The 13,916-nt window shown below is 36.3% G+C and overlaps 3 protein-coding genes across 6 annotated transcripts; all 3 read left to right on the forward strand.

The window, feature by feature from the left end:
* Positions 1-33: 33 nt before the first annotated feature.
* Positions 34-10,399, forward strand: LOC148168226 (atrial natriuretic peptide-converting enzyme). Its single transcript, XM_088044781.1, has 10 exons — positions 34-553; positions 4,061-4,379; positions 7,077-7,263; positions 7,421-7,634; positions 7,684-8,279; positions 8,335-8,541; positions 8,749-8,962; positions 9,015-9,160; positions 9,207-9,739; positions 10,012-10,399. Exons 2-10 carry the CDS (start codon positions 4,320-4,322, stop codon positions 10,195-10,197), a joined length of 2,343 nt encoding a protein of 780 aa, XP_087900907.1. The 5' UTR covers positions 34-553; positions 4,061-4,319; the 3' UTR covers positions 10,198-10,399.
* A 280-nt stretch (positions 10,400-10,679) lies between these two features.
* LOC148168227 (uncharacterized) lies at positions 10,680-12,032 on the forward strand. Of its 2 annotated transcripts, none has more exons than XM_088046354.1 (6): positions 10,680-10,941; positions 11,141-11,307; positions 11,355-11,457; positions 11,506-11,577; positions 11,626-11,828; positions 11,876-12,032. In XM_088046354.1, the coding sequence occupies exons 2-6, from the start codon at positions 11,171-11,173 to the stop codon at positions 12,000-12,002; spliced, it is 642 nt and encodes a 213-aa protein (XP_087902480.1). In that variant the 5' UTR covers positions 10,680-10,941; positions 11,141-11,170; the 3' UTR covers positions 12,003-12,032. The 2 variants fall into 2 exon arrangements, with proteins under 2 accessions (XP_087902480.1, XP_087902481.1); XM_088046355.1 differs by having other exon boundaries at positions 11,150-11,307.
* A 372-nt stretch (positions 12,033-12,404) lies between these two features.
* On the forward strand, positions 12,405-13,760 carry LOC148168228 (uncharacterized). 3 transcript variants are annotated; one of them, XM_088046353.1, is made up of 6 exons: positions 12,405-12,560; positions 12,807-12,982; positions 13,029-13,131; positions 13,177-13,248; positions 13,301-13,503; positions 13,550-13,760. In XM_088046353.1, the coding sequence occupies exons 2-6, from the start codon at positions 12,852-12,854 to the stop codon at positions 13,674-13,676; spliced, it is 636 nt and encodes a 211-aa protein (XP_087902479.1). In that variant the 5' UTR covers positions 12,405-12,560; positions 12,807-12,851; the 3' UTR covers positions 13,677-13,760. The 3 variants fall into 3 exon arrangements, with proteins under 3 accessions (XP_087902479.1, XP_087902477.1, XP_087902478.1); XM_088046351.1 differs by having other exon boundaries at positions 12,411-12,552; XM_088046352.1 differs by lacking the exon at positions 12,405-12,560 and adding an exon at positions 12,567-12,753.
* The last annotated feature ends 156 nt before the right edge of the window (positions 13,761-13,916 follow it).

Raw genomic sequence — 13,916 nt, forward strand, 5'->3', positions numbered from 1 at the left:
TAATTCACAGTTACTTAAGCTAAAGTCAACAATTTTGCGGTTATTCCGCCGCAGTATTGACCAACATTTATACCAACTCGAAGTTGCATGTTTTTGTCTTCAAAATACGATATCGCTCATTTTTATCTCTCCAGAGCTGCTCTTCACGGCTCATAAAACACAAATGATAAAGGGTGTTCACCGAAGCAAAACTTTCTTGTACCCGAAAAACGTTTGTAGTTTACTAGAACAGCGAAATAACGGATCTTGTAATGTGAAAAAAATTCTTCTGCAAAACTGGCAATTTCGATCGAAATAAATAATTCCGATTACTTTTCTGTCATCGAGAAAGATTCCTGAAACTGAAATAGTGGGGCAAATGTTCATATTTGGAGAATGGTGTCGCGAGCCCGCGAAGACTGGTGAAAGACTGCATTTAACGTTTTACCAGCTGTTGGTGATGTCCGTTCGAAGCGGTGAATACAGTGCGCGGTAGAAGAGTTTTTGAAAACTGGATCTGGATTTTGTGCCCAAAAGTGACTGGAGTTTTGGAAAATAACGGGAAAGAGACAAGGTTAGTGACTTTTAAAGCACCTGTGGTGTTGGAATTTTGTTTTAATTTGCGTACAATTATTATTTTTTGAGATGGTTGCAGAGACCACCGCAATGTAAATTTTGGGAACGGATCACAAACAAAACAAAACTCAAACCTGCCGCGGTTATTTTTAGACACGATCCATAAATTTTGATTATTTCGGTACAAAGAAATCGAACGATGAACCACAAATTTACAAATCGCCAATTAAGTTAGGAATTTTAACGTTGTCAATCAGGAATTAATTAGGAAATTAATATTCGTACGAAAAATAATTGGGTCAGACGCCTATAATTAATTAATCGTAACCTTGCTTTTATTATAATGTTTGTGACAGGTGTATATTTTATGGGTGCTAATTTGTCATTTCATTAAGTAAAAGTACAGACCGCTGTAAGGAAGTTGTAGAATTTCATGTAACATAAATAGATTTGTCTGGAAAGTTTTAAACCAAGATAACTTGAAACGTTATGTTGTTAAATCGTAATAAGATCTAAATAGTTTAACCAGGAAATCAAATAATCGAGTGTTAACACGAGGAAGACACGAAATAAAAAAAAATGTGCGACTAGTTTCATGTTGCCAAAGTAAAGTACGACTATAAAACCCTGAATATTTAGTACCCATAAAGGTAATTTTCTCCGCTAATCAATTTAATAACTTTTGATCTCTCTATTTGGAAAGTACAAATTTATGACCTGTAAAGAACACAAAAAATGATGAACCCACTCGGTAATTGAAATTACAAAACACAATAATCTAAAAAACAGAATTTCGCCATGTACAAACGTGAGGAATGAAAAATTAGGCGTAGCACATTGTCTTGATTGAGGTCAGGCGAGCTCATCTTCAGGTATTTATATTCCAATAAAGTTCTTGTGCGTTGCGTCGACCTTAATCGCCGGAATTTTTCTGGCCCGATTCGTTTTCATCGAAAATTGATATTTCTGGTGTCCTAAACCCGAATCCGAAGTTTACAATTTTAGTTTTTAGGGTAGTAAAATTGAATAACTAAGACAGTGACTTTTACATTATTATTACAAAATTAAGTTGTCCAGTTGTTTACCTACTTCAAAATTAGTTACACAACCAGGTGATCTAAGAATAGATTAAACTACTTGCGATTAATTAAAATTTAATCTTCCATCAATTTTTTAAGCAGGGAAGTGAAGTTTAGAACGTCTAGACAAAGCAAAAACGATCACGAATGGGAGTAAGAATGAAAGAATTTGTGACGCTAGCAGAATCACAATTAATTACGTAAAAATGATTGTAAATTTTCAAGCGTGTAAACGTTGATTTGTAATTACAATGTGATTTTTTAATAAAACGTGATTTCACATTACACAAGTGCGATCTAGTCCAACGAGAATATTAGCATAACGGAGCAACCCTGCAAATACCAATCGCGTTAACAAAAAGTGACATAGTTATTTAGCGTTACAGTTAAACAAATAACGAAGTAACAAAGCGTTTATCGTTCTGGAATTATCATAATGAAACACTTATTATCTTTTGTGTGGTAAATGTCGAAAAATACCACTTTCAACTACTGTTTGATAATCCCTGACATTTTGTGCTCTGTTGGTGACGAAACCCATCCGCATTTGTGGCTAGAATCCCTCAAAATGAATCTCATTTTTTGCTTTTTGTAATTGTATAATTCGAGAAAGTAATCTAATTTATAGATTTCTCGCAATCAATGATGCATAAATTATAACAAACTCACTTAACGGAAAATTATGCTAATATTCCGAGTGAATCATTAAATCGGAGCAAGAATTCATCTGTAACTGGTTTACACGTAATTAAGTTAATTTTGTACACACTCATTAGATAAATCAACGAGCTCGTAATGTGTCTAAGCGTAGTAGTATCATCGGAGCGTATAATGTCGAAATTACATGGTTGTAAAATTCGTTGTGTGGGTCAGGTTTGAGTTGTGTTGTCTATGATTCTTATAATTGTTGTAACGGTGATAACCAGAAGAGTTTGTTCTACTTTTATTGACACACTAAACTGAGCCAGCCGGCTGAATTAGTCGGGGTCGGAACGACATATGCTTGATTAGAACACGGAAAACAGGGAAATGCAAATAAATAAATAGATTGGTTTTACAGAGAAAGTAATTCAAAACAGAAAGCTGCTGCAAGAAATAATAAGACAAAATGGACCCGAGCACTTTCTAACATCATACTTTTATTTATAACAATAGTTATACAATTTTTAGGAGTAATTAATAGCGTTCCCGTGATTATTACAATATTTTTTCCCGTGCTGTGTAATTCTTACATTTTTATCTGTCAACAACGATGTAACGAAATTTCGAAATTCTAATGAGTCAACTTATCGGACTCTTTGCAAGGCGATTTGAAATTTCCAGAAGTTGGTCAATTTCTTGTGTTGTGATTGTAGTTACAAGAAATTTCTGTCTTTGTAATGCAGCGAAGGTTACTGCGAGGCTAAATGACATTTTTGTAACCAGGAGGTGTCTTAAGATATTTGATGTGAGGTGCAAATAGAGCAGAACTTCGGAGAATGGACCTAATTGGGATTAATTAAATAATTACAAAATTACCACTTAATTGGCTTGAGTAGTTTAGTATAATTAGGAAACCTTAACCTTTTACACGACGCAAACTGTCTTTTCAAATTTTCTCAATAATCGCCAAGTTAACATTACATTTTTATTGACTATAGAAATACAACACAATGGTATAATAGCTCCAGTTATTGTTTTACGTTCCATAAAGTGACCTTTTGCAGTTACGAATCCTCCAGTGTGTAAGTTAAACTTGAAAAATCAGATTCCAGCCCACAAAGCCATCATTTACTTTGATTGACACAATCTCTATCTAATGTAGTAAAACCATTGTGCATCGCCTTTCCTGACCCACAAAGATCGTAGTACGATACTCCAGTAATTTTTTCTATCGACTCTTCTCTAAAAATGTTCACGCCATTGTTGGTAATCTTCAATTAATGTGTTACATTAGTTCATAACAAGACTATTGTTCACTTCCCGTTATTGTAATCAAATAAACACTTACAATGCGTGCGTTGCATAGTCAATGCGTGAACATTTTTCAATAAGAAACTGGTTAAAACAATGTTCCCAGTAATAATTTTGCATTTTAAAATCCTAAGAACCGGTATAACGGTTGCTTTGATTTTTTCAGTAGTACTGTTATCACAAAATAAATAAAACATGATATAACTTGCCAATCACTTACGTAGTTACAAAATTGCACTTTTACTATAATACGATTTTTTATTATTTTTGATTGGAGGAGAGAGTTGATTATTTTGGGAAGAAAGTATGTCAACGATGAAATTCTTGGGCTAATTAAAAAGGTTTTGTAATTATTTGAAGATTCACGTGCAACACGAAACCTCAGTCTGTCACTAAAATTATTACAATTATATTATTATAAATATCCATGATATTAATATAAAGATCCATTTAAAATTAGATTTTCTTTCTAGGTGAAAGTCATCAATTCAAGAAAAAAAGAGGAGAGAAACCCGAGATCTTCGTCAACGTGATGTGAGAACAAATCATTAGTAAGAAAAATCCGGTAAAAATTGTCTTCCCGAGCCACACACTTCTTTAACTGTTAACAAAGTGGTTTATGTTACGGCAAAATTCAGAACAGTTACGTAAAAAGCAACGTGACAAAAACTTTAAGTGCTTTTGTGGCCGTTTGTTAAATGAAACCGATGAATTTTACGTGAGGTGCACACAATGACTGTTACAATGGAAAAAAAGAGTCATCATCATAGAAAAAGCTCGTGGGATTCTAAGGTAGGTTTCAGTTTATCATATTTGAATACAATCGCTCTTATTAGTAAAGTATGATAAATGGGGTTTAAAACGAGATGAGAACGCATATTTTCGGCTGAAGTTATGAAGTTATGGGTGTTGTTGATTTATGAATTATTCAGTCAAAAGAATGATGGGATGGAAAAATCAAGACAATGCGAGAAAATTGAGTTATGATGAGTGTTGACATCCGTTCACATCGCGCTGATTAAATCAGAAAGTTTACATTTCTTTTTCAAGTTAAGGCTTTCGTGTGGGTTTTATTACTAAGATTGCAAAAGTCAAGAGAATTTTCCAAATGATCGGTGCAATTTGAAACAAATCAAGTATGACAAACAATTTATTGGTACTCTGTTCTTATTTTATACGTCAGTGCTCTTTCTGAAAAATGATCCAGTGGATCTCTCCGTACATGCCGTTAAATCTCATCACTTTCTAAAAGGATACTGAACACGTCGAAGTCATCTATCAGACCTATTATTTACTAAATTTAGCATAACGTAGAAAGTTGGGACGCCGATTTAGAATACCAGAAAGAATGTAAGGTGACATTTTTTATGGAACTTTCATTTTACATTGTCAGCTTTATTTTATTTTAACTGACCCGTATCTAATGCGCATTTATTTTTTTTTAAAAGAAGGAAACAAGGAAGTGGATAGAAATTAGAGTATGACTCAACATGCAATGGTCAAATTTTGGTAATAAAAAGTTGGCAACAGTGGACAGACAATAACTGGGATAGGTTGAAATGAGATTTTTGGAGCGTGCGAGGTGTGGTCAGTTAATGGATAAAATAGAGCAAAAAAGAAAACGTGACCATTTCCTTAATCAGATCAAAAAATGGAATTGTCCTTTACCTCTACGAATCTCAAAAGAACATAAAATTTAATTACGTCCACTTTCAGTTTTATTTGACGGAACAACTTTCATACAATATTTTTGAAACATTAATATTCTAGCTGGGGGTTAAAACATAAATAACAAAAATCTTACGTTACACAGTTTCCTGTCACTTTTAGTAAAACAAGTCGAGTTTATTGAAATTGCGACAATTTACAAAAAGGAAATTAAGGCGATGACTTCCGCCATTATAAAGAAATGTATTCATGATAAAAGCTACATGTGTTTGCATATCCATAAGTAGCACGAAACTTAAAAAATAAATGTCAGATTAACATGGAAAATTTCCGGTGAAAGTAGCATTTATTTGGCTAATGAGATTTAAAAAAATGGTTGATTTTGAAACTGCGAGTAAAAATGATGTTCAGTGCCACCACAGAAAGTTTGGAGCTCTGGGAAATTTCTAGGCCTTAAACTTTCATAACAGTAAAATAATAATAATTATTTTGGTAAATTAACACCAAACTGGAGTTTGAGAATCGTAGAACTTAAAAAACGTTCCACTTTGTCCTCAAACTGATTCGGTCTAATCACTCAATTTCAATAGCACAATCGAAACCCCACCTTATCAGCTTATCACCAATTAGCGGTACGAAATATTATTATAGGAGCAGAGGCGTGTCAAACATTTGATAGTGGGAAAAAGAGGGTAATTATTGCGATAACAGCTCGTTTTGTCCGAAATTCACTGATAAAATAACACACAGACCACAGGTCGAAGTCTCTGATGAAGCTACACCTACGAATCCTTGAATACCTTTAATTTCTACCTTTTAATTTCCAAAAACTTATGTAAAAACGAACATATTGTTGAACCCACTTGATCTGAAAACTTGATGAATATATTAGTTGCCCCCACGTTCTCTTAAATGGCTATAATTATAATATTTTACCTTCTGATTGACGAAGTATCGGAAGCAAACTTTTTTCGTAATCTCCTAAGGTCATTTACTTGCTTAGTAGACAAAATTAAGTAACTTAACCTTGAAATTGGAATAACGGCACAGGCAAGGTCGCGGTCTTATTGATACATTCTACAATATTTTTAGCTGTAATTATAAGAAACTGAAAGTCGGTGTCTCGGCATGGAACAATAAAAACAATACAACTGTCTTCTTCCTAACAATTAGAATATTTAAAAGAGAAAACTCCTCGACTTATTAGCCTAACCAGTGATCTTAGGAAATTCACGCCATAAAAGTTCAAGTTTTTTATTCTCCTTATCTCCTAACCGTGGTATTTTGCAGTGCCTGACATTTAAAGATTGCATACGATTGTTCCTTAATAGTTAATAAACCTGCTATTAGAAAGTATCGCATTCTTGTTTGTACCACATTCTTGCTTTCAAAAATAGTGGAGTATTTGTATTATTATCCCGCTTCCAAATAAAGAAAATCAATCGATAATTCACGGCCAAGAGATAACGAAACCCAAAAGTAGCTCACCGCTGATTTCTCCCTCTAGGAAGTCATGACCTTTGTATGAAGAAGCCATTGACTGTTTTCGGCGACGCTCAGTAGGTTAATGTGTTAAGCAACACTCATCACTTTAAATCCCGTTATGTATGTTAATTTTTACTCGCGTCCATTACCACTGACATAATTCTTACGTGGGTACTGAAGAGATGCATCTTCCTATGTCTTCATTCATCATCTTGCCATAAAACCTACTTATGCATCTACATTTTAAATCAAAAACTCATATAAATGCATCGTAATGTCCGTTTGTTGCAAAGCCTACAAAGATACCATCAAAGTCAGTCATCTGTTCCTTTCTAGATGTCCGTTAGCACCATTAGTACCGGACCAAGACACTTCCGACGATCCCCAAGTTCGATTTTATCGTCAGACTCGGATATCCGCTTTACGCGTAAAAAGTTGACGTCACAAACGAGATGCGGCTGTTGCATTATTGCTACTTTTCTTCTGTTGTTATTGGTGGCAGCGGCTGCAGTCTACATAGCGTGTAAGTACCTTTATCTAGAGCGTTACAAATTTATAAATATTTACTTTGCATTGTTTTTCTGGCCTTGACAGACACTCCTCTTGAAAGAATGCTAGGAAGAAATGTCACGTATTGCAATATCGATCATTCAACCAAATCTTTTGTTCTGTTCTACCAGATACCTATTTCATGCCAGAGGCGCCGCCGGAACAGGTGTTCAGAGCCACGTTTAGGGTAATCAAAGGAGACGCGTTTTCTCCGGAATTAACAGACACCAATGACATGAAATTCAAGAACCGCTCGCGAAACTACAGCGAAAGGTTGAATCTATTGTTCCGAAGAAGTCCAGTGAGTCATGGTTTCACCGGGACGGAAGTCTTGGCGCTTGATGGGTAACTCGTTGATCTTAAGGTAAATTTTGACTGACTCCGCGTCTTCTAGCAATGAAGGGAAGGACTTGGTGGTGCATTTCAACATTCATATTGATCCCTCTTATACGATAGTCCAAGCAAAGGACGTGGAAAAAATCCTCGCCAAAGAGATCACTTTGGAGGAGTCGCTATTCTTCCAAAACCTGACCATTGACGCTAGTAGTTTAGAAGTGAAATCCGTTAATGTTTTCCTTGAGAGTTCCTCAACGTCTTCTCCTTCAACAGCCACCCACCAAACGGTTACCCAAACCCCGACACCTCCTCGCAAATGTTTTCCTCTCCAACTCAAATATTGCTCGAAATTACCTTACAACATCACGACGTACCCTAATTTAATGGGACACCGCAATGTCAAAGAAGTCAAAGACAATGTTATCTCCTTCCGTGAGCTCGTTGACGCGGAATGCTACCGTCACGCGTACGAGTTTGTCTGTCAAATCTTACAACCATCTTGCCGATCCGGTGAAGATCAAGACGAGATGATCCTTCCTTGCAGGAGTTTTTGCAGAGACTTTATGGCAGGCTGCGGCGGCCGATTGTCGGAGAAAATCAAAGAGGTGTTGGATTGCAGCAAATTTCCAGAAATTAGCTGTTCGAGTAAACCAGGTACTGCTTTACCGTTACGGTAAAAGTTGTAATAACGGAGCACTTTTTCATGTAGGTTGTGTGGAGGAATTGCAGTCACGTGCCTTGTCGCCACGTGTTTGCGATGGTGTTATCGATTGTCAAGATCTGTCGGATGAAAAGTCGTGTACTTACTGTCCGAAGAACTATTTGCATTGCGGAGTGGGGAGGAGTTGCATTCGGAAAGAGCAGAGGTGTGATGGCAAGAGGGATTGTCCTGATGGGAGTGATGAGAGGGCGTGCTGTGAGTGTCTTTGGATTTCAAAATAATCACATCTAAAATGCATAAGGCTGATAGTAATTAAAATTCCTTCCACGGTAGTACCAAGTTCATTTACAATTAAAGTTAATAGTTGTAATCTGTTACGTCCCACCCACTTATAATTGCTTGTACCGCCAGCATTATCTCAATTTCTCCAATTTTGCTGATACATGAATTATGTAATTTCAGTGAGTTTAACTCCAAGCGTTGAAACCAGCAGAAAAGTCGAAGTCGTGACACCACACCTCGAGCGCTATCATTCCGAAGGATTCGTTGCTTTCAACGAAAAGGGCGAAATCGGAAAGTTGTGCACCGAAAACCTCAACCGGAGTCTTCCGTTTAACAAAACAACAGAAGTCCTACATACTGTAGCCTCTTCATTGTGTAAAACGCTTAGTTACCAGTAAATTCAATTTAACCATTTCTTTGTTCCATCACTAATTGATTGTTTCCAGAAACATTTTATCTGTTCAAGTGGAAAAAGACTTAGAAAGTAACATGTCTTATGTGAGCATGAAAGACCCGTTGGCGACTGAAATAAGTTTTGTCCGCTCGCCTTGTTTCAGCAAACAAGTTCTCAAAGTGGCCTGCTCCAATTTAGGTAGTACCGGCAACTCCCCAGAAAACCAACTAACTTCCGTTTACAGAATGTGGGAAACAAACCGCTCAGGGTGCCAGCGTCGCCCCTGTTCTCCCCAAGATGGCTGCTCACGGCGACTGGCCCTGGCACGTCGCCCTCTTCAAAGAAGACGTCCATATTTGCGATGGTACTCTTATTTCTCCAGATTGGGTCATCACCTCAACTTCCTGCTTCCAAGGACAACCTAAAGCGGAGTGGACTGCTCGGTTTGGTTCGGTTAGGTTACTGAGCACATCACCATGGGAACAAGAACGTAGAATTGTGGGAATGGTCAAATCACCTGTTGAGGGAAGTACCATCGCTATGGTAAAACTCGACCAAAATGTGGTCTTCAATGATTTCGTACGACCGATATGTCTACCGAGCGATGGGAGTTTGAAATCCAGCTTGGAGTGCAACACTTTGGGGTGGGCGCGGAATCGAGAGCAACTCCAACGGGTTCAGGTCAAGATCACGGAGATGGAAAAATGCGAGAATGTCAGCATTTCCACGGTCAATAGTTTGTGTACTGAGACGTACTATGGAAAGAATGATTGCAGTGTAAGTTTAAAATGGGCGATGCTCTGTTTCCTGTAGTAAACGAGCAGTGAGGTGAATTAACAAGAACAAAATCAAGGCAAAAATGGCGTTATAAAACTGAATTGGAAAGTAAAAAACAAAAAATAACTATAAAATGAAGACTCGGTGAAAGTAAGACAGGAAAAGTTAAGTGAAACTGCCAAAACAAAAAAGTGACAGATGTGTAATGCTATTTTTTCCTTTGTTTTAGTACATACAATAAATTTTTTAACGATGGGTTTTTTTTTCAACAGGAAGAAGAATTCGCCGGCAGCCCGATGGTGTGCCACAACCCAATCAGCAAAAGTTGGAATTTGGTCGGAATAACCAACTGGCGAATAGCATGCTCCAATAACAGCATTCAAAGACCTCGAATGTACGATAAAGTTACCTCCAACATTAACTGGATTCGGGAAACAATGAAAGCGACAAATTCTTGAAGATTTCACAATTACGAGGAACCATGTGCCAATAAATTGTTGCTGATTTAAGAGACTGACTTTAACAGATTTAACAAACGAGGGCGTGAGGACGAAGACTTAATGACTTACTTACATTAAGTATTCTTAATTTTATTGTGATTAACTGTAGTGTAAAGAAATAATATTTTTGTAAAAAGGATAAGTATTTCTATTTTAATAGTATATTAAAACACCGAGTTTCATAAGGCAATTTTTTAGGCACGAATCCAAGTTTATAAAACGAGCGGCAAAGCCGCGAGTTTTATAATGGATGAGTGCCTAAATGGCCTTATGAACGAGGTTTTTATATTATTTTTCCTAATTTGTTCTTGTAACAGAGCTATTTTCGCTATTTTCCAATCCGTTTTCAGTGCTAGAATATCCATTTCGATACGGAATGTTAGAATAGCTTTGTTTCCATAGTAACTTGGAAATGTTTAAGATACAAATTAGGAAAAATTACATTTTATAGTGTTACCTAGTCATTATTCTTTTACAGGTTTATAGGTGTGTATTAAAGAAAGTTAGGCTAATTTTGATTTACCATTATCCCACAAGTTCTTATTGTATGTACGCGGCGCGACATCTTCCGTGATAGTGAGGAGACATTTCTTCACTGCGGTTAGATTACCTCTTTGACTTGGTCGCCTTTCTAATCAACGCGAAGTCGACCTAATTATACAGAGAATTTGACATTTTGACTTTGACACTTTGCTGCTGATGGTAAGATTTTTGAGTTTTCATGGATGATCGAGCCAAAAAATATTGTCGTTATTGTTGAAAATAAAATACAACACTGGTATGCGACCATCCATGCGCAATTTCTACTTACATAAACAAAAATTTAGGTGTTAAGATAAGATAATACCCAACAAAATATTGTGCAAATTATGTGTAATTAAATTTACATCTTTATTTAAAGCGAAACCAGTTTTTCTAGTACCCCTCAAAAATGGCCCAATTTTCCGATTTATCCTTTATTGAAATGAAAGATCCTTCTAATCCCATAAAGTTGTTCCTCGAGTGGAAAGAAGAGGCCGTAAAGTGCGGAGTGAAATCAATTTTAATGAATCTAGCCACTGCAACGAAGTAAGTTCAACAAAAAATCAAATATATTTTTTCATTAAATTCTGCAGGAGCGGCCAACCAAGAAATAGAACCATTACGATTAGAGAAATAATGCCAGATGCTGCTATAGCGTTCACTTTTCATGTCAACAGTGCTAAAATGAAAGAGATTGTAAGATTGGTATCGTTTACAACAACTCTTATTCGTTTCATTCCGTAGAGTGAAAATCCTCAAGTTGCTGCTACAATTTTATTCACGTATAATAAAGGAAATAAATCCGTATCAAGACAAGTGAGGAAACCTCACTGGAGAACGTTTCAACTGTGAATTTATTTTCAGGTACGAATTGAGGGAACTGTTGAAAAGCTTCCTCAAGAACAATGTAAACGGTATTACGACGCAGATGCTCTTCATGCTAAAATCCGCGGACATATTTGCCGAGAGTGTCGAGCGGTCGATTGGAAGGAGCTAAAAAAACAACATGATAAGTTGCTAAAAGATGTTGTTGAAAAGAAGAAAAAACTCGAGATGCCGGAGACAGAGCAAGTAAATTCTTTGGAAACTTCAGTGTGATGTTTGATCCTTGTAGAGTTGCTTACAAAATCGTGCCGAAGATGATGGAGTTTTATTCGGCAATTGGGGCAACCATCGCTGATCGAATTTTATTTAATTTAAGTGGCGATAAGAAATGGAAGAGTGAAAGAATAATGGCGTAAATAAAATGTAAACCCCCAAAATCGTTTTTTGACTCACCCTTGTCAACGTCAGCGCTGACAGTTTTTTTTTCAATTTGACTCTCCTGTGGTTTGATGACCGGTGTCGCAGCAAACGCTCCTCTACATTCCGGAATTTTGCTCAAGAATGGACAGCAGAAGCAGGAAAATTTGTAGTGACACTTTACATGAATCTAGCTATTTAAAAAAAGTAAATTCCGGTTAAATCCTCGCATCAAAACTCTCGTAGATTCCAAAGACGGAAAAGTTCAACTAAATTTTGTGGAAATTTTGTATTTTGGGGAAAAGACGATTATTTTCCAGTCAAACGACAAGGTGTGGGCTGGCGAAAGTTAATAAACACAATTTTGCATAATTGTGCAATTGTCCGATGCGATTCCTGCGCACCATTGTGTATCAAAACACAGTTTTTGTGTAATAAATGCAATAACCTTGGAGTAACAACGTAATTGCGCGGTATTCATTTATCACTAACCTTGCACTATCAGTGTCGTTATTAAAAACATTTGACAATTTTAATTCTTCGCATATGGTAAGTTGGTATGTACAAGCGCATATGGATTTGGTTGCTCCAGAATTTTTCATACCATTTATTTGGCTGACAAATTCGTAATTTTTGTAATTTTGGTGCTATATTTGAGTCGTGCATCTGCTCTACCAAAATGCAAAATTGTAAATACAAATTTAGAAATTTTTATTTTGAAGAGGAAGCAAAAATTTCCTAACACTTCTAGTACAGATTAATTTTTTTCTAATTAAATTATTGACTCCGACCGTATGTTACAGATTCCCAACAAATTCCTTCGATTTTTTTCCCGCCACTACTCAAGAATGGAGTCGGATTTATCACACATAGAAGTAAAAAACCCCACAGACCCAGCAATTTTGCTCCACGAATGGACAGACGAAGCAAAAAAATGCGGGAAGCCCCCATTTCTAATGAATCTAGCAACTGCGACTAGGTACCCCCAAAATCTCTAATTAAAATACAGTTTTTTTTTGTTTTAGAGATGGTGAAGTTAGTAACAGAAACGTTGTGATAAAAGAAATTTTACCAGACGCTTCTTTAACATTCGCGGCTCAAGATCACAGCATCAAAATCCAAAATATAGTAAGATGTTGGAAACAGCGCCAGTTGACTAATCCTCATTTTTAGAAAGAAAATCCAAGAGTGGCTGCATCTATTTTATTGTCTTACGTTCATAAAAACGAAAATATTAAAAGACAGGTACAGTGTGCTCTTGAGGGATAATTTCATGTCTTTTTTGTACATAAAACAGATCAATGTCATGGGAAAAGCAGTCCAACTTCCACAAGAAAAGTGCAAAAGTTACTTTGAAGAACATCAACTTTCAGCCAAAATTCGGATGATCATTTCGCAAGATTGTGCACCGATTGAATGGAATGACTTGAAGCAGAGGCATGATGCTATTCTAAAAGAAGTGACTGAAAATGGAAAAGTGCTCCAAATGCCGGATTCTATGTAAGACTGGAAAAAATGGCGTAGAATCTGAAGTAAATTCTTTTAGGGTTGCGTACAAAATTGTTCCCTTTAAAATGGATTTTTACTTTTCTTGTGGGAACAAAATTGGTGACAGAATTTTATTTGGAAAAGACGAAAACGAGCAATGGAAGTTCCAGCGAGTTGCCCCGTAGAAGTTGTTTAAACAGGGTTGAAATTTGAAATCTGTTGGGAGCTTCGAAAGGTGCTATTTTCTTAAATAAAGTTTCTAAACACTTTCTCTCGTTTTATTTCTCTGCCACTAAACTTTACAGTACCAAAATTCAAAATTCACTTTTTGTTTTAGAATGAAAATGCAAGAGAAACTCTTATTATCATTGTGCTAACGATAAATCTGAAGACATTAAGAAAAGTAGACTCAGAAGTTGAGTGTG

Source organism: Gnatocerus cornutus, chromosome 9, assembly GCF_029298725.1.
Source record: "Gnatocerus cornutus isolate USDA-ARS CGAHR chromosome 9, icGnaCorn1.1, whole genome shotgun sequence".
Lineage (NCBI taxonomy): Eukaryota > Metazoa > Arthropoda > Insecta > Coleoptera > Tenebrionidae > Gnatocerus > Gnatocerus cornutus.

What these genes read in the sequence shown, in the direction of transcription:
- LOC148168226 (XM_088044781.1), top strand. Translation starts at nt 4,320, where the DNA reads ATGACTGTTACAATGGAAAAAAAGAGTCATCATCATAGAAAAAGCTCG. An exon ending in GAAGTCTTGGCGCTTGATGG is followed by an intron (nt 7,635 to 7,683) that starts GTAACTCGTTGA and finishes CGCGTCTTCTAG; the next exon opens with CAATGAAGGGAAGGACTTGG. An exon ending in ATGGAAAGAATGATTGCAGT is followed by an intron (nt 9,740 to 10,011) that starts GTAAGTTTAAAA and finishes TTTTTTCAACAG; the next exon opens with GAAGAAGAATTCGCCGGCAG.
- LOC148168227 (XM_088046354.1), top strand. Translation starts at nt 11,171, where the DNA reads ATGGCCCAATTTTCCGATTTATCCTTTATTGAAATGAAAGATCCTTCT. An exon ending in AATCTAGCCACTGCAACGAA is followed by an intron (nt 11,308 to 11,354) that starts GTAAGTTCAACA and finishes TAAATTCTGCAG; the next exon opens with GAGCGGCCAACCAAGAAATA. An exon ending in ATAAATCCGTATCAAGACAA is followed by an intron (nt 11,578 to 11,625) that starts GTGAGGAAACCT and finishes ATTTATTTTCAG; the next exon opens with GTACGAATTGAGGGAACTGT.
- LOC148168228 (XM_088046351.1), top strand. An exon ending in AATCTAGCAACTGCGACTAG is followed by an intron (nt 12,983 to 13,028) that starts GTACCCCCAAAA and finishes TTTTTGTTTTAG; the next exon opens with AGATGGTGAAGTTAGTAACA. An exon ending in GCATCAAAATCCAAAATATA is followed by an intron (nt 13,132 to 13,176) that starts GTAAGATGTTGG and finishes CCTCATTTTTAG; the next exon opens with AAAGAAAATCCAAGAGTGGC.